This window comes from Bubalus bubalis, chromosome 19, assembly GCF_019923935.1.
Source record: "Bubalus bubalis isolate 160015118507 breed Murrah chromosome 19, NDDB_SH_1, whole genome shotgun sequence".
Taxonomy (NCBI): domain Eukaryota; kingdom Metazoa; phylum Chordata; class Mammalia; order Artiodactyla; family Bovidae; genus Bubalus; species Bubalus bubalis.
In genome coordinates, this window is record NC_059175.1 from 12,472,598 (window position 1) to 12,495,911 (window position 23,314).

Sequence of the window (23,314 nt, forward strand, 5' to 3'; positions counted from 1 at the left end):
TTCACTTTTAAAAGAAATTCATGCACCATTCCATTTAGAGGAGCCCTTCTAAATGCATGGTCACAAATTACATTGGTCTGGGAAGCACAGAAGCAGTCAACATTGCCCATGAGCTGCCACTCTGCTGTCTGTACTCCTTACAGAACAAGTGAGGGAACAAGTGTAAGTGCCTTCCCACAGGAAGCTTAAATTTAGGTAGAGAAAAAAGATCTCTTTGAGAAAAAAAAATAAACTAAGCCTTCTTCTTTTTTTCATTTGATCATGCTGCATAGCATGTAGGATCTTAGTTCCCTGACATGAGAGCACAGAGTCCTAACCATTGAACCACCAGGGAATTTCCAAAATAAGCCTTCTTAAGGAGGTTTCTGAGGCTCGGATGAAAGCTTTAGAAAACACACACATTTACATATAACTTCAGGGAGTTGATACATTCCATAATGCTGTTCACAGCCCCTAAGATGAGAACAGTCTAAATAATCAGAGGATAAGAATAATCTATAAAAGGCAAATTATTCCGTTTAATAAGTGGAAAAGAGATGGTGATGTGCAGCCAGAAAAGAAAATAAGTGTGGACCAAAAAAGCTGAAAACAATTTGCTAGATCAGTAGAACAATTAGGAAAAACTGTTAGTAGGTTTGGCGGGGGAAATATTGCTCAAACACAAGTATATACAATTCCAAATCACAAGATCTCACTTTCAAGGAGTCAAAATACATAAATCTCATCATCACTGAACTATTTCATCAGAAGTTTTACTACATAAGAGGGGCATATAAGTACTATATAGCCATAAGGAGTTACCAGAAATATAAGTACTTTGTTTACTCTAATTAAAGAACTATGGAAAGAATCTATGAATGGTTAAATGTAGCAATCGTTGTTCAGTTGCTAAGTCGTGCCTGGCTCTTTGCAACCCCCATGGACTGTAGCCCTTCAGGCTCCTCTGTTCAAGAGATTATCCATTATACTGCAGTGCGGCACCATTTCCTTCTCCAAAATGTAGTAATAAATGATAATAAATTTGAGATATGCAAAGGATTGGTCATATTAAGCTCTGAAAGGCCAAAGAAATCTGTGGCTTCCCAATTTAAATGATTCCTGTTTAGATGAGAATTAAAGAATGAAACTATCAGATTAGAAATGCTTATGAAAAGATACATTTTCTGGTTGCAAAAGAACCACGAAGTAACATTTTGAAAACCCCAACACAATGCTTTGTGGAAATTTATTTTAACTAAGTGCAGACTTTGAATAAATAAAAGGATTTAATTACTAAATTTCATGGTTTGTCATAGAGAAAACATCAAATTTCACTCCATCAAAGATTAACAGAAAAATCATAATAAAAACTGTGCAAATTATTTACATAGCTTAAGTAGATATCAAAGATTGCAGACATGCTCTGAGGAACAGAACTAATTGTCAACCCATGACCTGCACATAACTAATTATCAACCCCAAAACAGAGAAAGCCTTCATCGCCTATTCAGTTTGTACTGCCACTTTCAGATCAAGGTTTCATCATTTCTGGTCATAAATAAAAACCAGCCATGCAGAGAATTTAATTCAAAGTGCAAGCACAATTTCAACATAAGTGTATTTCATCTTTTTTCCTCCACATTTTCCTTTTTATTTTTATGAGAAAACAAACTATTATTTCTTGAAATACACAACCTGCAGGGTGGCCTAGAGTTCTTGGTCACCTCCACTTTTGAAATCATACTATTCAACTACCAGAAGATAATAAAATCTTCTATGAAAATGCATCTTATGAAATTACTGAGTGAGCAAAGTAGAGGTTAAAACAAGGCATTCATTTCTGGACTTGCACTCCTCTCTGGAGCCCAAGAATTCCCAGTGAAAAGGCCAATCCCTTATAAAGTTGATGGTTTCATCATCTTTCCCAGTGAAGGTGACAGAGCTTCTCCTAATGAAGACTTCTTACTTACTCAGCTCCGGAAACCTCTCAGATAATTCATATTGAAGTGTGACACAAGACCATCTGTAAAAAACGCTCATTGATTAAGACTTTATGTACAGCAATTCAGAAGTGACCGTTAATGCACAGCTCTCAGAACGTTCTCTTTCTCCCCAGATAGGTTATTATTTGAAGATAGCATCCACACCATCACCACCACTGAGAAAAGAATGCTGGATACCAATCTCATTTTATAGTGCTTCCATAATTTTCTGAAGATACCATGGATTCATGGGCTCCTTCCAAAATGTCCTATAAATACCGGTAATACCATCTAACAGGGTCACCGGGTGTCAGTATCCCCATACTGCTTGAAATTTCAGTGGGAAGTCACTGGAGTCGTGCATTTGAGAAACTGATGTGCCCCTTTGTAACAGTATCTTCATATATGCAGGCCTTCTCGGCAGCAACACTGCCTTCAATATGATCTGAATAGTTTTGGTGATGGAGGCCAAGGAAAATATGAATATATAAAACACAAATAATTTTCAAACTTTCTAGATTGCTTCAGATTGACAGTCAGAAGTTAATAAGTGACATCCAGCATAATGTCACACCCAATCCTAGTTTATCTACAAGTGATAACTATCATTTCACTGGGAATGTGTTAGAGAAAACTGTATCAGAGTTAGTGGGGTTCCTTTCATGAACTTCATCATTTCCCCATCTTCACTAGCTAGCTAAAGAAATAAAAAAAATAATAATACTTATTTAAAAACAATGATGAAATTCATCTCTCACCTCAAGAATCAGGGTCCTGATAAACACCAAGAAAGGTCAACCCACAAGTGATGAAATCAATAGTTTGGGGAGAAATACTGTAATGGGAATTGAGGTTAGGAGTGAACCTTTAAAAGCCTTGCTAAGTTTTTGAAACCCCATGAAAATAAAATAAGGAAAAACATACTGCATGAGAAAATACATTTTATACACTTAAAACAAGCCATAAATGGATGGCTTTAACTGCCTTCTAAGTTCCTCAAGCAGCAGATACTTTTTAGAATCCCACACCACTGTGACATTAAATGAGACACTTAGAGAACGATGCCCCCTTGTCACAGACGCATAAGTCCTAGGAATCTAGGTTTCCCTTAAGTCTGGACCTCCATGAAAATCTTCATCTCTAGAGGGTAGCTGTGAATTTGGAAATGCAGAGACACAAGATAAGGTGGATAAAGAAACATTTGGGCTGACTTTTCTTTATCCTACACAGCTGTGTGGAGTGGGCCCCCTGCTCAACATAAAATATACAACCTCAGTCCAGCCCCAGCAGTTTTATAAATCTCAGCTTCTCCTTCCTTCAGGTCCACAAGTACAGTTCCAAAGCAAGCCCACTCACCCCCTTTCCTCCCAATTCCCTGCTTCATATCAGAGAACAGTGCTGAGTAGATAGTGAATCCAGGTAGAAAGGCAATTTTCTTTCCTGCCTCACACATTCCTGAAAACATGCTACAGAGCCAAATATATAATCAGGGCATTTTTTTATCCAAATTTCTTAATGATTCCTCATCAATACATGTTAAATCTGTCCACATTCTTTAATTTTGTTCTTTTCACTCACAAATACATACACCATTGGCCAAAGAACAATGGGTGTCTGATGGAAGCTAAGTATTAGTCCTTTTGGGAAAGAAATAATTTCCTTCTGGTGTCAGCTACACTAAATCTATGAGCACTATATATCTTATCACTGATATCAGCATGTTCCTTGCTCTATTTTCTAGTCAACTTTCTGAAACAATAGTAAAAAGCAATGAAGCACTCAAAATAGTGTCTTGCTACCACGATGGTGATGCTCCTGAAACCACAAGCTAGTTGGTAGAAAATGGTACTGACTGACACTATCTATGGTATTAGGAAAGAGAGCTGTGAATGAATAAGGGAGCAGTTAGAGGGGGCATAGCTTCCGAGTCTTCTCTTCCAGATCACATAAAAAATGCTTTGTGGAAAAGATGTCATGGGGCCCAGCAGACTAGTTCTTCTTAAAGTCTGAGGGAGGAATTCTCCTGTCTTCATTCTCCTTGGACCAACCTTGCCTTTCTGATACACTCTAAAGAGCAGTGATGGGGGTTCCTGGGAGAGGATTTCTGTCTCGCTTAGGATTAGGGGTCATAGCCTCAGCTGCACCAATATGTGGTTTAAGCAAAAGAGCTTATTGCTTTCTCACATGAAAAAGGTTCAGAAGCAGGAAATCCACGGTTGATGTGGTGACTACCAAATCATCTGGTTAAAGTACTTCCACCTTTCAGTTCTATCATCCTTCTGGTAATCTACCTTCATGTTCTACCTCAGGGACCCATGTGGCTGCCTGATTTCTGGCCAAAAAAAAATGCATTACATACAGAAAGACAAAAACAGAGGAAAAGAAAAAGGATCCTCACCAGCTGTCTATTCTCCAAGAAACTTCTGCTTAGATCTCACTGGCCAGAACACAATACCGTAACTACATCCAGAGGTGAGGGAAAGCAGCTCTTAGGCATAGTCTTTTAACTGAGCATGTTACCCCGCCCTGAAAAAAATCAGTCATATCCATAAAGCAGAAGGGGACCATGGATGTTGGGGATACAGCTGAAAGTCTCTGTAGGTGCCCCAGTGGTGTTAGGCATGAGTCCAGCTCCCAGGGGAAATCCTTGAGGCACATGAAGGTCCAGCCTTGTTGACCAAAGGGACACCAAGTAGGTGCTAACCTTCCAGCAGGGAAGAGCAACATTGCTCAGAGTGCCCTTCTGTATCCCCCAAGCACCCTGACGTGGGAGGGAGAAAGCTGCCAGGACGGCTCAACCTGGGCAGCCCTACTTCCCCAGCTCATCTCAACAATACGCCGGGCTACGCTCTGTAGGTGCATCTGTCAGGCTGAGGCGTCAGACTGCATTCTCAGAAAAACAACACTATCAACAGTGGGGGAGGTTTCCAGGCTTGTCCACAAAGGCCTTTTTCACAGGTAACTAGTAGAAACCATATTCATTGGCCGTCATCTAAAGTGGAATCGATTGGATTTTGATAGATTAGTCTTTGCTCTAATGAGGTGTGCAGAAGAGTCTGGATAAAAGGAAAAAGGAAATGGTAGCAAGGAGTAATTCATATTTCTTCCTGGCTTTGTTCTCTTGCAAATGCTCCTCTCAACTGCTCTCTCCCTAACAGGTATCTTGTCTTATCTCTGTGTTTTCCCACAGTCCTTTGTCTCTCTGTCACAGGACGACGGAGTCCATTCAGAGGAATTCTTGAGAAAACAAGACGACATTTCATAGACCAGTACAAGCTTAAGCTGACGGGTAGAATCTCCCTTTCAGATGTAAGCAGTGAGGATGAGAAGTGGAGGGGGTGTTGCAGAGTAAACTGTGTCCTTCTAAAGATGCTGAAGTCCACACACCCAGCCCCTGGGAATGCGATCTGGGAACAGAATCTTTGCCGATGATCAAGTTAAAATGAGGTCATTGTGGGGTCCTATTCTGTGACTGTGTCCGCACAGAAGGGAGAGATTTGGATGCAGGAGGAGGCATGCACACAGGGGGATGTGAGGATGCAGGCAGATATGGGAGCCACACGTGTGGCTACAACTAAGGATCAAGCCAAGTTAGACGACCGGGTCAGCAAACTGCAGAAGCTAGGACAGAGGCCTGGGACAATCCTCCCTCACAGCTCTCATGAGAAGCCAGCCCTGTCAACACCTTGGTCCTGGACTCCTAGCTTCCAAACCCAGAAGTTCCTGCTGTTTAAACCACCCAGAGCTTGTGGCACTTTGTTACAGCAGCCTTGGCAGACTAGTTTCATGGGGTGAGCGGAACCTCTTCACCCACCTTGCCAGGCTGGGCACGATGCTCTTTGTCTTTCAAGTGTCCACCTCCTTTGTGGGCTTCGAGTGGTCTCTCGAGGCTCTTGGTTTCTCAGCCACCATCATTACATACTTGGGGCTCCAGCCCTGTGGGTTCCAGGAATACTCACTAATGGCCGGGGTGAGGGTGAGTGCTTCCCTCTAACAGGGCCTCCCCCATTAACAAGGATGATTAACACAGTGATGGGTGCATCACTGTGTAAGATAAGGAGAAATCAGGCCCTGTCAAACAGGGTAGCTACATTTCAGAGTCTGTACACAGGACCGAACTGCATGCATATGCAGCTGCCCCAGGCTTATGCAGAAACAACCGAGTGAAGCGGAGGAAGAGTAAAGGATTGTGCAGACAGAGGCACTGCAATCACTCATTTCTGAGCAGCCAACTGTCTAAGTGTCCTCTGCTTGTCAATACCTTGTCAATATTTCTCACACACATTTCCCTGTGCCCACAACACCTTCCCATTTTTTTCCCCTCTCCTGGCCTTTTTAGCCACAGGATGTGTCTGAAAGAGGCTGAGAATGGCAAGGGCTGGAAAAGCTGTTAAAGAAAGCTAAATCTTTCAAAGATACAAGTGGCCTGGGGGAAATCTCCCTTCCATGCACAGCCACTCTCCATATTTTATAATTTTTAATAAAAAATATAGGAAAGGAATAATGGCATGACCATCTATACCTGAGTATCAGCTGCTCACCTTGATAAATCACACATCATTGAAACCCCCAGCACCCATCCTGATCTTAGCTCCCCTCTCTCCTCCCAGAGGTAATCAGCAACATGAATTTGGTGTTTCTTACTCTCATGCAAGCCTTTTTAAAAAATCTTTATTTATTTGGCTGGGTCGAGTCTTAGTTGTGGTACATGGGATCTTTAGTTGTAGCATGTGGGATCTTAGTTCCCTGACCAAGGATGAAACCTGTGTTCCCTGCACTGGGAGCACACAGTCTCAACCACTGGACCACCAGCAAAGTCCCCTTCATGCAAGCCATTATACCTTGCCCCCCCCCAAAAAAACAACGCACCTAAAGTCAGAGTGCTCCTTGGTCACAGTCCAATTGATTATTATTTTTTTTAACTGTCTCTTTTCCTTTCTCTCCTTCATCTAGCAAAAGAATGATTATCAGATAAATGTATTCAAACCATGGGAATTGTACCTGCAGAAAGCTTAACCTGATTCCAATCAACTAACATCCATTTCATGTACTGCATTACCTGCTCCCTCCCCTTCGTGAAACTGTGATATAGGAAATTCAAGCCAGACCAAGAGGAAATATGCTTTGAATAGTTATCTATGTCTGGCACTCCTCAATGCCAAATGGTAAATGAAAGCCTCTGTCACCTACGCTTAAAATTCTCTGACAATAAACCAAAACAAATAAATTAGAATTTAGGATAAGGTTAAATTTAAATTACACTTCTTTAGACAGAGGGCTGGAAAAATATAAAAGCATTAATCAGTAATGAATCCATCACTGTTGCCTGTTTTCATAAAAGATGTAAATGCAAACAATAAGATAAAATTGCACTAGACTCAAATACATCAAGGGGAGGGCCCAACATCTACATTCATATTTGAAGCACAGCATATTCTTGTTGGAAGTTGGAATAACTTAACGGAGGAATACAATTATTGCTCAGTCAACTTAACTAATGGGTTAGTCCATGAGAGGACAGATGTATACCTATGGCTGATTCATGTTGATGTTTGACAGAAACCAACAAAATTCTGTAAAGCAATTACCCTTCAATTAAAAAATAAATAAATTAAAAAAAAACAGGGAGATACATGATTTTAAAACACACATAGACCATAATTATAAAACAACTGGTGTATGATTCTAGACATAGGGGACACCGCAGGGAACGAAACTCCCTGGCTCTAGGGCAGCTCTACTCCAGCTTGTGCAAAGTTACTCTAACGACACATCCTGAGGAGCTCTGGGAAACCCTCCCTGATCGATAAATCACTCTGCAAATCACAACTTGGCTAAGAATGGCCGCAGTGCTGGTTTCTGGGGAAATCTTACAAAGCCCCAAGTGTTAAAGCCAAACAAAGGAAAATCTGTTCTATTCCCTAAATGAATATAGCATCTCTCTGCTGACCAGTGGAACCTATTAAAATGTGTTGTTCAGAGTGATTTCCCACACATAAAAAGTAACAGCTTTTCTGAACCTAAACAAATATTGCCAACAGCTGTAGAAAAAAAAAGTTCTCATTTGGAACTTTATAAAATGAGTTACTGAAAGGAAGGAAATGGGTCAGGAACCTAAACAATGATACGTGACCATTAGAAACAGCCCAGAACCCTGCTCTCCTGGTTGTTTCTGTTGGAAGACACAGCAAATTCTGTGGGCAGGTGGGTCACCCAGCTCATATATGACTGGTGGGCTTCAGAAAGTACTTCCCAGCTGGAAAGAAAATGGACTCCAAGAATCGATAAGCATCAAAGAACGAGGATTTAGAAGAAAACCTGAAAAGTAATACACTAAAATGCTAGTGGGGACTGTCTCTACAAGGCGGGATTATGGATGAAAACAGTTCTTTATACTTCTCCACTTTTCTACAATGGAAGTAATTGTGAAAAATGATCAACACTTTATGATCTAAGAATTTTCACAGCAAAATAAAATGCTACCCCATTTCTTAAAAGCTATATGACTACAACACCAAAAATAACCAAAAGAGAAATTATCTAATGCATCAAAAGACATAAGTAAAAAGTAAATGCTCTGCTTTTTAAACTCTCTTTTCTTCAAGTGGTCAGATATAGGGAAATTTTGAATGCATTCTTCCTGTTTTCTAGTTCTATAATGACCCCCTGTGTGACTGATAAAAGTATTGTTTAAATGATTATTTTCTACAAAGACCAATTAGCCCTAACCTACTAAGATGCTATAAATTCTATATTATTACTAAAAAAATAGACCACAATAAGAGACCACGTATCGGTTCATTCTCTAATAACTAATTTTGGAAATGCCTCTAGGATTGAATTATTTTCTTCTTTGAAAGGATTCTTATAAATTCAGAGAGACAGAAAGTACAAACTTTTTGGAAGTGAGCTATTTCAATGGGACACAAGTCACTGGTTCTCCACTGCTGCTACTCTGTGAGCAAGTCAGCACTACCTCTGATGAGGCAATAAGAGGACACGGCCATGGGGAGAAAAGGAAGAATGAGGTGGTTTGGTTTTCAAACACTGCCTATGACTAATACTGCTGCTGCTTCTAAGTCGCTTCAGTCGTGTCTGACTCTGTGCAACCCCATAGACGGCAGCCCACCAGGCTCCCCCATCCCTGGGATTCTCCAGGCAAGAACACTGGAGTGGGTTGCCATTTCCTTCTCCAATGCATGGAAGTGAAAAGTGAAAGTGAAGTCGCTCAGTCGTGTCCAACTCTTAGCGACCCCATGGACTGCAGCCCACCAGGCTCCTCCGTCCATGGGATTTTCCAGGCAAGAGTACTGGAGTGGGGTGCCATCGCCGTCTCCAATAACTAACACTACAGGACTGAAATATTTCCTGATGACAGGAACAGAACTAAACCCAGGGCCAGCTATCTCTTTTACAACAGGGTTTTAAAGCTTGTCTTAAGATGAGCTTTTCCTTCCTCTGCCCAAATACCATTTCCCAATAATCAAATAGTAAGTTATAGAGCCAGAGAACAATTTGTTGCATCTATGAATTCCTCTACCTGAAGGCCAAGTTTCATCAGCACCCCTTCCTTTCCCACAACTTGAAATATATGATTGTGTTCTTACATTAAGGTTAGTGCTCTGGGTTACAAACACAGGCTGAATGATTTCTATACGGGCAACAACAAAAGCAAGAGCTTGAGTATCCTCAAAAGAGTCATTTACACTCTACAGAGAAGATGAACGAGTGAGGGTCACCCCTAGGTGCGAGGCGTTGGAAGCTTTGGGGTGCTCAGGAGGATGCAGACGTAGGACCACAACCAAAAAAAAGCCAAGAATGAGAGGATAACTTGAAATACGTGAGTCACAACTTCAGGAAGTACCTACAACCCTCAAAGCACTTATTCCCCTCAGTTGGTGTTGTTCACTCGGTCGTGTTTGACTCTGCAACCCCATGGACTTCAGCATGCCAGGCTTCCCTGTCCTTCACTATGTCCCAGAGTATGCTAAAATTCATGTTCATTGAGTCAGTGATGCCATCTGACTATCTCATCCTTTGTCGTCCTCTTCTCTTCCTACGCTCAATCTTTCCCAGCATCAAGGTCTTTTCCAATGAGTCAGCTCTCCACATCAGGTGACCAAAGTATTGGAGCTTCAGCATCAGTCCTTCCAATGAATATTCAAGGTTGATTTCCTTTTAGGATTGACTGGTTTGATTATCTTGCTGTCCAAGGGACTCTAAAGAGTCTTCTCTAGCACCGCAATTTAAAAGCATCAATTCTTCAGCACTCAGCCTTCTTTATGGCCCAACTCTCATATCCATACATGACTACTGGGAAAGCCACAGCTTTGATTAGATGGACCTTTGTCGTCAAAGTGATGTCACTGCTTTTTAATATACTGTCTAGGTTTGTCATAGCTTTTTTCCCAAGAAGCAAGCGTTTTTTAATTTTATGGCTGCAGTCACCATCCATAGTGATTTTGGAGGCCAGGAAAATAAAATCTGCCACTCCCATCAGTGGCCAGCTTCATTTCTTTTTGAGGAAGTTCTCCCAGTGGCTGGCTAGAGAGACTTTTTCAGCCTTCATTTGGGAGGCTTCTGCTGCCAACACCTGCCTCAGTTGTCACTGGCTGACCCCTAAAGATAGAGAGTGCGATTCCCCAATATTAATGGACCCCAAGAGAACAATTCTATCTGCAAGGCTCATAATGGATAGGAAAGCCTTCAACTACATGGCATTTCTTTTAATCAGTTATACTGCTTGGGGCTCATTTTACAAAGCCATCTGGCTTTGCAGACATCAATGTAAGGATCATGAAAAACCCCACTTTTTACTATGGTCCCACAAAGCAAAGAAATTTACTTCAAAGTATGTTATGCTCCCAGGGTTCTGGTGTAGAAATTTCTTGCTCCGATTCTTCATTGTTCAGACATCCAAGGAGCCTAGCCATCTAGGACATAAAAGAATTCTTCTGAAAGCACCATGTAAAAGAAAGTGTTTGTTCAGTCCCAGTGTCCCTACAAATGTGATCTCATGCTACATGATGGGGTGTCTAAGAAGATGAAAATGAAGGGGCCTCAACAGAGCTGTTGGAAATCTGGTCAGATAAACGGGAGGTTGGGGGTCATGAGCCGTCCTAAATTGGAGAACGCTGAGGTGCCCTCCTTCCTGTGAATATTCTACTCATTCTCACAAAATGTTCCATGCCTCAGTGTGGCATTAAGGAGAAATGCTTTGACTCTTTTTTTCTCACTACTGAATAAAACTGCAATTATATTTAAAATATTTTTACTTTGTATTGCTTTGACAGGTTCGCTTTTGAAGTTTTCTATTCATACATTTCAATAATCCTATCCCTTGCTAAGAGACAGTGAGATGGCTTTTAACGAATTCAATACTAGGAGAAGGGACCAATGGTATTTTTTTCTTTTTTTGCAAAGAGCTCTTTCATTCATCAGAATCTGAATGTTAGAAGATATTACAAAACTCATGAAGACTGACCGATCGGCATTTAGGTGTAGGGATTAATAACTGGTCCCCACAGTTAATGTATCATTTTAAAAAGCCATCCTCTGACATTAACTAACCTGGAAATTAAATGCAGCTGGAAGCTCATATGACCCGCTCACAATAGGTTTCTCAAAAGAGTGGCTATTCCTCTTTAAGGCACCCAGTATAAGGATCATTGACTACTGACCCAGTGGCTTCATACAAACAAGTGGAGCAGTCTCAACACATTTCTTAATGGGCAGGAGACCTGGCAGCAGAAAGTACAAGTGCTTAGACTCACAATTATAGTTGATTCATAATTTCTGCAAGGAGCCCAGGGACAGGGTTGGACCGTCACTCCAAAGGAACCTTATCTTCCCTGGTGATAACACACTTGAACTTCTGATGCACGCTCAGTCGCTTTAGTCATGACCAACTCTATGGACGGTCCATGGGATTCTCTAGGCAAGAATACTGGAGTGGGTTGCCAGGGGATCTTGCTGACCCAGGGGCGGAACCAGCATCTCTGATATCTCCTGCATAGGCAGGCGAGCTCTTTACCACTAGTGTCCCTAGGTCTCTATGTGAAGCAATAAGGACACCTCATCCTTGCCTGGGATCTGCTGCATCAGTATTTTGTACTCTCTCCTGTGTCTATGAGGCTTAACATTTCTAATAGTGGATTAAGCCAAAATAAAGATGGGAAGCTGGTGATTTTTTACAGATGACCATTATATCTACTACTGTGGGCAAGAATCCCTTAAAAGAAATGGAGGAGCCATCATAGGCAACAAAAGAGTCCAAAATGCAGTACTTGGATGCAATCTCAAAAACGACAGAATGATCTCTGTTCGTTTCCAAGGCAAACCATTCAATATCACAGTAATTCAAGTCTATGCCCCAGTCAGTAATGCTGAAGAAGCTGAAGTTGAACGGTTCTATGAAGACCTACAAGACCTTCTAGAACTAATGCCCAAAAGAGATGTCCTCTTCATTATAGGGGACGGGAATACAAAAGTAGGAAGTCAAGAGCTACCTGGAATAACAGGCAAATTTGGCCTTGGAGTACAAAACGAAGAAGGTCAAAGGCTAACAGAGTTTTGCCAAGAGAACACATTGGTTATAGCAATCACCCTCTTCCAACAACACAAGAGAAGACTCTACACATGGACATCATCAGATGGCCAATACTGAAAGCAGATTGATTATATTATTTACAGCCAAAATGGAGAAGCTCTATACAGCCAGCAAAAACATGACCGGGAGTTGACTGTGGCTCAGATCATGAACTCCTTATTGCCAAATTCAGACTTAAATGGAAGGAAGTAGGGAAAACAACTAGACCATTCAGGTATGCTGCTGCTGCTACTGCTACTGCTGCTAAGTCACTTCAATTGTGTCCGACTCTGTGCAACCCCGGAGACGGCAGCCCACCAGGCTCCCCCATCCCTGGGATTCTCCAGGAAAGAACGCTGGAGTGGGTTGCCATTTCCTTCTCCATTGCAGGAAAGTGAAAAGTGAAAGTGAAGTCGCTCAGTCATGTCCGACTCCTAGCAACCCCATGGACTGCAGCCTACCAGGCTCCTCTGTCTATGGGATTTGCCAGGCAAGAGTACTGGAGTGGGTTGTCATTGTCTTCTCCATTCAGATATGACCTAAATCAAATCCCTTATGATTATACAGTGGAAGTAACAAATAGATTCAAGGGATTAGATCTGATAGAGTGCCTAAAGAACTATGGATGGAGGTTTGTGACATTGTACAGGAGGCAGGCAGTGATCAAGACCATCCCCAAGAAAAATAAATGCAAAAAGGCAAAATGGTTGTCTAAGGAGGCCTTACAAATAGCTGAGAAAAGAAGAGAAGCTAAAGGCAAAGGAGAAAAGGAAAGATATACCCATTTAAATGCAGAGTTCCAAAGACTAGCAAGGAGAGAAAAGAAACCCTTCTTCATCAATCAATGCAAAGAAATAGAGGAAAACAACAGAATGGGAAAGACTAGAGATCTCTTCAAGAAAATTAGAGATACCAAGGGAACATTTCATGCAAAGATGGGCTCGATAAAGGACAGAAATGGTATGGACCTAACAGAAGCAGAAGATATTAAGAAGAGATGGCAAGAATACACAGAAGAACTGTACAAAAAAGAGATTCACAACCCAGATAATCACGATGGTGTGATCACTCACCTAGAGCCAGATATCCTGGAATGTGAAGTCAAGTGGGCCTTAGAAAGCATCACTATGAACAAAGGTAGCGGAGGTGATAGAATTCCAGTTGAGCTATTTCAAATCCTGAAAGATGATGCTGTGAAAGTGCTGCACTCAATATGCCAGCAAACTTGGAAAACTCAGCAGAGGCCACAGGACTGGAAAAAGTCAGTTTTCATTCCAATCCCAAAGAAAGGCAATGCCAGGGAATGCTCTAACTACCACACAATTGCACTCATCTCACATGCTAGCAAAGTAATGCTCAAAATTCTCCAAGCCAGGCTTCAGCAATATGTGAACCGTGAACTTCCTGGTGTTCAAGCTGGTTTTAGAAAAGGCAGAGGAACCAGAGATCAAATTGCCAACATCCGTTGGATCATCGAAAAGCAAGAGAGTTTCAGAAAAACATCTACTTTATTGACTATGCCAAAGACTTTGAGTGTGTGGATCACAACAAACCGTGGAAAATTTTTACAGAGATGGGAATACCAGACCACCTGATCTGCCTCCCGAGAAATCTGTATGCAGGTCAAGAATCAACAACAGGACATGGAACAACAGACTGGTTCCAAATTGGGAAAGGAGTATGTCAAGGCTGTTTATTGTCACCCTGCTTATTTAACTTATATGCAGAGTACATCATGTGAAATACTGGGCTGGATGAAGCACAAGCTGGAATCAAGCTTTCCAGGAGAAATATCAATAACCTCAGGTATGCAGATGACACCACCATTCTGGCAGAAAGTGGGAAAGAACCAAAGAGCCTCTTGATGAAAGTGAAAGAGGAGAGTGGAAAAAGTTGGCTTAAAACTCAACATTCAGAAAACTAAGATCATGGCATTGCCCCTTCATGGCAAATAGATGGGGAAACAATGGAAACAGTGACAGACTTTATTTATTTTTTTTCAGACTTTATTTTTTGGGGCTCCAAAATCACTGCAGATGATGACTGCAGCCATGAAATTAAAAGACGCTTGCTCCTTGGAAGAAAAGCTATGACCAACACAAACAGCATATTAAAAAACAGACATCACTTTGCCAAAAAAGGTCTGTCTAGTCAAAGCTATGGTTTTTCCAGTAGTCATGTATGGATGTGAGAGTTGGACTATAAGGAAAGCTGAGTGCTGAAGAATTGATGCTTTTAAACTGTGGTGTTGGAGAAGACTCTTGAAAGTCCCTTGGACTACAAGGAGATCCAACCTGTCAATCCTAAAGGAAATCAGTTGTGAATATTCATTGGAAGGACTGATTGCTGAAGCTGAAATTCCAATACTTTGGCCACCTGATGCAAAGAACCAACTCATTGGAAAAGACCCTAATGCTGGGAAAGATTGAAGGCAGGAGGAAAAGGGGACGTCAAAGGATGAGATGGTTGGATGGCATCACTGACGCAATGGACATGAGTTTGAGTAGGCTCCGGGAGTTGGTGATGGACAGGGAAGCCTGGCCTGCTCAAGTGCGTGGTGTCTCAAAGAGTCAGACATGACTGAGTGACTGAACCTAACTGAAGACAGTACCAAACACATGAAGGTAGTATTTAACGAAGGTAATTTAAACAAGAACAAGAGAATAGTATTGAATTAGAACAGTGTTGCTGCTCTAATTTACTGTGATCATTTGTGATCATTTGTAGGCAACCCTTACAAGTCTTAAATTGATAACTAATGTGAGCAAAATATTTACCTTGTTTCAGTTTTAATTTTTAGTTGTAAGTTGTAAGATTTTTTTCATCTTTTAAAAGTACAATGCCACATAAGTTGTTGTTGTTTTTACTCCAGTTTGATCTAGATTAAGAACACCTATGAATTAAGGAGGGTTCTGGCCCTAAGGGACATTGCTTTGAACATAATACCTGAATTATTTTTGGAGGTACATCATTGTTTTTAGGTCAAAACCGTAACATCACCTGCTTTGTATCTTCAAGTAAGGCAGAAACGCTGACTATAACCTGAATTGATTAATTTAAATCAATATATGTGACTATTTGTACCCAAGGTTGCAGTGTGGGGGGCATTTCTTTCCTTACTCTTTAGGTTCTGTGAGCACTATTTTAATTATTCTAGTGCTTATATCTTTCTAGTCTATCACTTCACATCCTCTATATCACTGTTTTGGGGGGTTTTTGGGGGGTTATGATGGTGCACTTGCAGCAGCTAGAGTTCTCCTAGCTTCAAACACAAACAACTCTGTTTCTTGCCCATGGACTCTAGTACAGCCATTCCAACACCTAGTCACAAATGATTATGTATATTGGTTCTACAAAGAAAGATAGGTTCTCCATCCTAATTTAAGAATTCTGTTCTTCAGAGTCTAAGCTTAGGTAGCCCTGGAGCAAATTAAAGTCTTAAATACTTGGTATATTATAAAAGAAACATTCCTTTATTGTTAATATTATGATATGCTTATTCATTGCTTATGTACTGTGATTTTAAGATTCTGTGATAGTCTACATACACTTAAAAATAAGTTTATAATTAACAATAAAGAATTTACACACATGCATAATTATATTTAAAATTTATTCTTTTCTAAAAACTTGAAGTATAGTTTATTTATCAATTTTGTTTATCTTCTCAAAGAACCAGCCTTTTTTTTTTTTTTAATCTTTACTATGGTTTCTTTCATTTCTTTTTCATTTATTTCTGCTTAGATCTTTATGATTTGTTTCCTTCTACACATTCTGGGTTTTTTTGTTGTTGTTCTTCTTCTTTTTCCATTTGTTTTAGGTGTAAAGTTAGGTTGGTCTATTCAATGTTTTTCTTGTTTCTTGAGGTAGGATTGTATTGCTATAAACTTCCCTCTTAGAACTGCTTTTTGTATTCCATAGGTTTTGAGTTGTCGTGTTTCCATTGTCATTTATTTCTAGAAATTTTTTTTTTTATTTCTTCAGTAACCTGTTGTTTACTTAGTAACCTGTTGTTTAATCTCCATGTTTTTGTGCTTGTGTTTCTTACAGGTTTTTTTCTTGTAACTGATATCTAGTCTCATAACCTTGTGGTCAGAGAAGATCCTTGATACGATTTCACTTTTCTTAAATTTTCTGAGGTTTGATTTGTGATCCATGATGTGGTCTATCCTGGATAATGTTCCATGTGTACTTGAGAAGAAGGTGTATTCATCTGCATTTGGATGGAATGTACTGAAGATATCAATGAGATCCATCTCATCTAATGTATCATTTAAGACTTGTGTTTCCTCATTAATTTTCTGTTTTGATGATCTGTTCATTGGTGTGAGTGGGGTGTTAAAGTCTTCTACTATTATTTGTTACTGTCAACTTCTCCTTTTATGTCTGTTAGTGTTTGTTTTATGTATTGAGGTGCTCCAATGTTGGGTGCATAGATATTTACAATTGTTATGTCTTCCTCTTGGATTGGTCCCTTGATCTATATAATTATATATAATATAGGACACTATATATTTATATATTTATAGACACTATATAATTATAGTGTCCTTCCTTATCTCTTGTAATATTCTTTATTTTAAGGTCTATTTTGTCTAATATGAGGATTGCTACTCCAGCTTCCTTTTGCTTCCCATCTGCATGGAATATATTTTTCCATCTTCTCAGTTTCCGTCTATATGTGTCTCTAGGTCTGAAGTGGGTTTCTTTTAGACAGTATATATATATGGCTCTTGTTTTGGTATCCATTCAGCCAGTTTGTGTCTTTTGGTTGGAACATTTAATCCATTTACATTTAAAGTAATTATCGATATATATGTTCCTATTGCCATTTTCTTAATTGTTTGGGGTTGATTTTGTAGATCTTTTCTGTTCTCTTATATTTCTTGACCATATAAGTTCCTTTAGCATTTGTTGTAAAGCTGGTTTGGTAGTACTGAATTCTCTTAACTTTTGCTTTTCTGACAAGCTTTTTATTTCTCCATCAATTTTGAATGAGATCCTTGCCGAGTACAGTAATCTTGGTTGTAGAATTTTCCCTTTCAGTACTTTAAATATATCCTGCTATTCCCTTCTGGCCTGCAGAGTTTCTGCTGAAAGATCAGCTGTTAAGCATATGGGGTTTCCCCTGTATGTTACTTGTTGTTTCTCCCTTGCTGCTTTTAATATTCTTTCTTTGTGCTTAGTCTTTGTCAGTTTGATTAGTATGTGCCTTGGCGTGTTTCTCCTTGGGTTTATCCTGTATGGGACTGTTTGTGCCTCTTGGACTTGTTTGACTATTTCCTTTTCCATGTTGGGGAGATTTTCAACTATAATCTCTTCAAAAATTTTCTCATACTTTTTCTTTTTCTCTTCTTCTGGTAGCCCTATAATTCGAATGTTGGTACATTTGATATTGTCCCAGAGGTCTCTGAGACTATCCTCAGTTCTTTTCATTCTTTTTACTTTATTATGCTCTTCAGAAGTTGTTTCCACCACTTTACCTTCCAGCTTACTGATTTATTCTTCTGCTTCAGATATGCTGCTATTGATTCCTTCTAGAGTATTTTTAATTTCAATAATTGTGTTGTTTGTCTCAGTATGTTTATTTGTTAATTCTTCTAGGTCTTTGTTAATTGATTCTTGCATTTTCTCCATTTTGTTTTCAGGGTTTTTGATCATCTTTACTATCATTATTCTGAATTCTTTTTCAGGTAGTTTGCCTATTTCCTCTTCATTTATTTGGACTTCTATGTTTCTAGTTTGTTCCTTCATTTGTGTAGTATTTCCCTGCCTTTTCATTATTTCATTAACTTATTGTGTTTGAGGTCTCCTTTTCCCAGGCTTCAAAGTTGAATTCTTTCTTCCTTTTGGTTTCTGCCCTCGTAAGTTTGGTCCAGTGGTTTGTGTAAGCTTCATATAGGGTGCGATTTGTGCTGAGTTTTTGTATGTTTGTTTGTTTTTCCTTTGATGGGCAAGGCTGAGTGAGGTGGTAATCCTGTCTGATGATGATTGAATTTGTATTTTTGTTTTGTTTGTTGTTTAGATGAGGCATCCTGCACAAGGTGCTACTGGTGGTTGGGTGATGCCAGGTCTTGTATTCAAGTTGTTTCCTTTGTGTGAGTTCTCACTATTTGATACTCCCTAGGTTTAGTTCTCTGGTAGTCTAGGGTCTTGGAGTCAGTGCTTGATCAGTCAGAGCCACTCCAAAGGCTCAAGGCTTGATCTCTGGTCTCTCAGTCACCTTCCTGGATGAACACACCATGTCACTGCTGGACTGTTAACTTGTAAGACATGATATGGAACACACAAGCCACATCGACACCCTGGAAGTCATCCTCTACATCAGAGAGATAGCGGATGTCTCCTGGTATAAATCGGATGCCTTCTGGAATGGTCTGAGCAGGGTGGCTGATGTCAAACAGAATCACAAGGATGCCCTTCTGGTCCAGAGCACAGCCAAGGCTCCTCCCATACTGTGGACCGTTTCCTTTGGAGATTTGTGGGAATCCATATGTGGCAGTCAAAGATAACTGGACAGTGGCAGAGGATGAGGACGCCAGGACTGCTCAAGGTGGGGCGACCCAGGCCCCTCCCCTGAAGTAAAGTTTATTTATGATACTGTGTTAGTTTCAGGTGTACAGTACAGTGATTCAGTATCACACATATATGTGTATATATATTATATATATATGTATATTCTTTTTCAGATTCTTTTCCATTATAAGTTACTATAAGATATCAAATATAGTTCCCTGTGCTATGCAGTAAATCTTTGTTAATTTATATATTGTAGTGTATATCTGTTAATCTCATACTCCTACTTTATCCCTCCCCTTTTCTCCTTTGGTAATCATAGTTTTGTTTTCTATGTCTGTGAGTCTATTTCTGTTTTTTAAATAAGCTCATTAGTATTATTATTTAGATTCCACATAAAAGTGATATTATATTTGATAACACAAATATCTTTTTATATTTATGGTTATCATCTTTGTCTGTTTTGATGATGATTAAAACTTAAGTGCTATAAAGAAGGCTGAAAGTGAAAGGGAAAGTCACTCAGTCCTGTCCGACTCTTTGTGACTAGGCCAGAATATTGGAGTGGGTAGCCTTTCCCTTCTCCAGGTGATCTTCCTAACCCAGGGATCGAACCCAGGTCTCCTCCATTGCGGGCTGATTCTTTACCAGCTGAGCCACAAGGGAAGCCCAAGAATATTGGAGTGGGTAGCCTATCCCTTCTCCAGCAGATCTTCCCGACACAGGAATTGAACCAGGGTCTCCTGCATTGCAGGTAGTAAAGAAGGCTGAGCACTGAAGAATTGATGCTTTTAAATTGTGGTGCTGGAGAAGACTCTTGAGAGTCCTTTGGATGGAAAGGAGATCAAAACATTCAATCCTAAGGGAAATCAACCCTGAATATTCATTGGAAGGACTGGTGTGAAGGACTGGACACCTGATGTGAAGAACTGACTCATTGGAAAAGATCCTGATGCTGGGAAAGATTGAAGGCAGGTGGAGAAGGGGATGACAGAGGATGAGATAGTTGAATGGCATCACTGACTCAATGGACATGAGTCTGAGCAAACTCTGGGAGACAGTGTGGCTTGCTGCAGTCCATGGGGTCACAGAGAGTCAGACATGACTTAGCAATTAAACAACAACAACAAAATAAAAGTGCAGGAAACACAATTTGAGCTGGTTAAAATACACCTTATTAGGAAATATGAGAAATGTGATATGCCTTTAATACAGTACACTTTATATCATTTGTCAACCTTTGATAAACATGATTGCTCTTGGCTCTCGGTAGGCTCAGCTTGTTCAATGGCTTATAATTACCATTTGCTCTGTCACCTAAATTTCCACTGTTGGCCAGCAGAAGTTACTTCAGTTGGGTTAATCTCTTTATAGCTCCACACACTACTGAAAGCATTCCTGCTCTTTGGTTAAAAAAAAAAAAAAAAATCTGTTCTGAAACCAACAAAGTGTTCCCTTATCCCAACTGTAGCATCCAGATATGTTTCAGAGTCTTGGAATAGTGCAAAGTAGTTTTAGTGATAAAACTGGGGTCCATGGGGTGCCTACTAGCTGATTTCATGTAAGTAGTGGGTGGAAGCCAGGCAGTGATTACTAATTACCTAATTTAGAACAGAGCAGGAAAATTATATTTGATTTTGACCTAATAAAATTATAAATTCATTTAGAAAGTTCAAAGTGAACTCTTAACTTTACTAAGTCCTTTTTTGGTTTTCATGTAAACAATTTAAATTAGTTTCCTTCTCTAAATTATCATCTTTAATATTTATACACATGTAAAAAATTGCCATACCTATTTATTTGAATTATATTTTCAGTGAAAGTACTAAAAATATCATTTTTAAAAACACAATTATAATTTGTCAAGTATTTATATCACTCAATAATAATCACAATGTGTTACTTCACCATTTCCTTTTTTGGCTATAGAAGAAACTAATAGTTTTTCCCTAATTAACCAAGTGAAAATGGGCAGGGACCAACATGAGGACTTCTCTTCACTTTCATAAGCAAAATACAGATCTCATGTGTATCTGCATATGTGTTCAATTTGTAAGAAATGTAACCATTATTTTAAATCACAGGCAGCTTTAGAATTTCAGATGCTTTCAGAGAAATGCAGAAGTATTTATTACCTTAATACTATAACTAAAGTTTCCAAAAAAAACTATCAAGAATGTCAGTGAACAAAATTAATATCACATTAGTAAAAACTTAATGTAAGAATTATCAAAAACATAAAATATTAAAAACAACTTTACCTCAAACTTCAAATGTGATAACTTCTTAAGTCAACATGGTTTAAATTTTAGAAAAATCCAAAGCAAAAAGATTGAAAACTCATAGTTTATCATAAACTTCAGCTACAGGTCTTTGTCATATTTACACACACCCCTCAACCAATCCAGGTATGGATATAACTTCTAGTTTGTTATATAAATAGAAATACAAATTATTTACAAGGTCACTTTAGCTTTATTATAATCTAATTTTTAGACTGGTTAAAATATATCATGCCTGCATCCCCATTTTTGCATCTTAGGATAGTTGTACAATTATCACAGGAACAAAGTCACACTTAAAGAAATAAAATTCACAGAAAATCCTTTAAGTTATCAGTAACTATTTTCCAATCAGTAACATCAAGTAAAGAGATTCCCAAACGGCAAAGTCATTTTGCAGTTTTATTTATCATATATTACTATATTAAATTTTAAAACTTAAAGGTGGGGAATTTTATCTTAAATGTTTTAAATATAAAATTCCCCACCTTTAAGTTTTAAAATGTAATATAGCTAGATCAACATGAAACAAAAAATAAATGGCTAAAAACAACCATAAAAAGTATGAAAACAGACCAGTGAGGAAGAACTTACCAGACATCACAACTCACTAGAAAAGCCACTGTATTCAAAGAAAAATGGTGCTGGTGCAGAGAAAGATAGGGGTCAGAATGAAGAGGCCAGAGACTGACACAGGGGACATGGCACCGTTATATATGACAAGGGTAACATTTCCATCCCATGGAAAATAAGGTTTCTTATATTAAATATATTGGGGAGAAAACAGATAGATAGCATCCTACTTCATATCATGTACAAAACGTAAAACTGGAGTAAGACTTGAATATTTTTAAAAATAGGGAAGAATATTTATAAGACTATTTGTTTGACCATGGGATGGACAATGCACCCTGAGTAAAACAGATAACTCAGAAGCAATAAAGAAAATGATAGATTGTTGGATTAAATAATAACTAATAATTTTCTTTTAGTAAAAGACATCATACATATAGACAAGAATCATAAAGCTATATTTGCACATATATAACATTGGTATAACACTGGATTAACATTTCTAAAACAATACATAGCTTCCAGAAATTGTGACAGAAAAACACTAGAAAAATGGGTAGTGGAAATGAATAGGAAATGAAGAAAAGAGAAATTCAAATGGATAATAAACATATGAGAATATATTCTGCATCACTGACAGTCAGTGAAGAAACGTAAATCAATGCTCAGAGGTTTAAGACTGATAAGAAAGAAAAGAAACAGTGGCATCCAATGCTGGTGAAAATGTAGAAAATGGGCATTCTTATGTGCAAATGTGATTTGCTATTTCTTTGGGGAAAGAATTGAGAAATATCCATTAAAATTAAAAATACACATACCGTTTGACCAAGCAATTCCACTTCTGGGAATCTATCCTATAGGGAAAAAAAAAAAAGGACCAGTACGTAAGGACACAGGCACAATGATATTTATTGCAGCATTGTTTGTTGTGGGGCACAGGAAGAGGGGAGGGTGGAAATAACACTAATGTCCATTAGTGAGGAAATGGTTAAATGAAATGTTGGAATATCCATAAGATAGAATATTGTGTATTATTCAAAAGAATGGGATAAAGCTGTAGAGTGTGACTTGCTAAGGTGAGAGAAGCAAATTGAAAAGCTGTAATTGCATCATGACAGTAGCAGCAGACAACACAACGACGGGCATGCAGCACTCCCACGTATAGAAGGACACAGACCAGACCAACAAGGGCCGCCCAGGGTTAGGAGCGGAAGCAAGGACTGAGCGGAATGGGGATTATTTCCTTCCTCCTAGTGCATCTGTGCTGTTTCACTAGTTACTATGAGCCATATGTTTGCTCTAGAACTTTCAAAAATATATTTAAGAAAAAATATTAACTTTTTAGTGGTAGTAGAGCAGAAGTATTTCCAGACATTCACCTGCAGTAAAATAGC

The 23,314-nt window shown here is 39.1% G+C and overlaps 1 protein-coding gene across 18 annotated transcripts in view; it reads right to left on the reverse strand.

The window, feature by feature from the left end:
* MAST4 (microtubule associated serine/threonine kinase family member 4) overlaps nt 1–23,314 on the reverse strand; it is a 614,032-nt gene that overhangs the window by 261,133 nt on the left and 329,585 nt on the right. For 13 of the 18 annotated variants that reach the window (XM_044932666.2, XM_044932672.2, XM_044932661.2 and 10 more), the window contains one exon: nt 22,739–22,774. The exons of the other annotated variants lie outside the window; for them this stretch is intronic. In XM_044932666.2, coding sequence (XP_044788601.1) covers nt 22,739–22,774 — 36 coding nt within the window. The remainder of the gene's footprint in view (nt 1–22,738; nt 22,775–23,314) is intronic. 18 annotated transcript variants of the gene reach the window in all.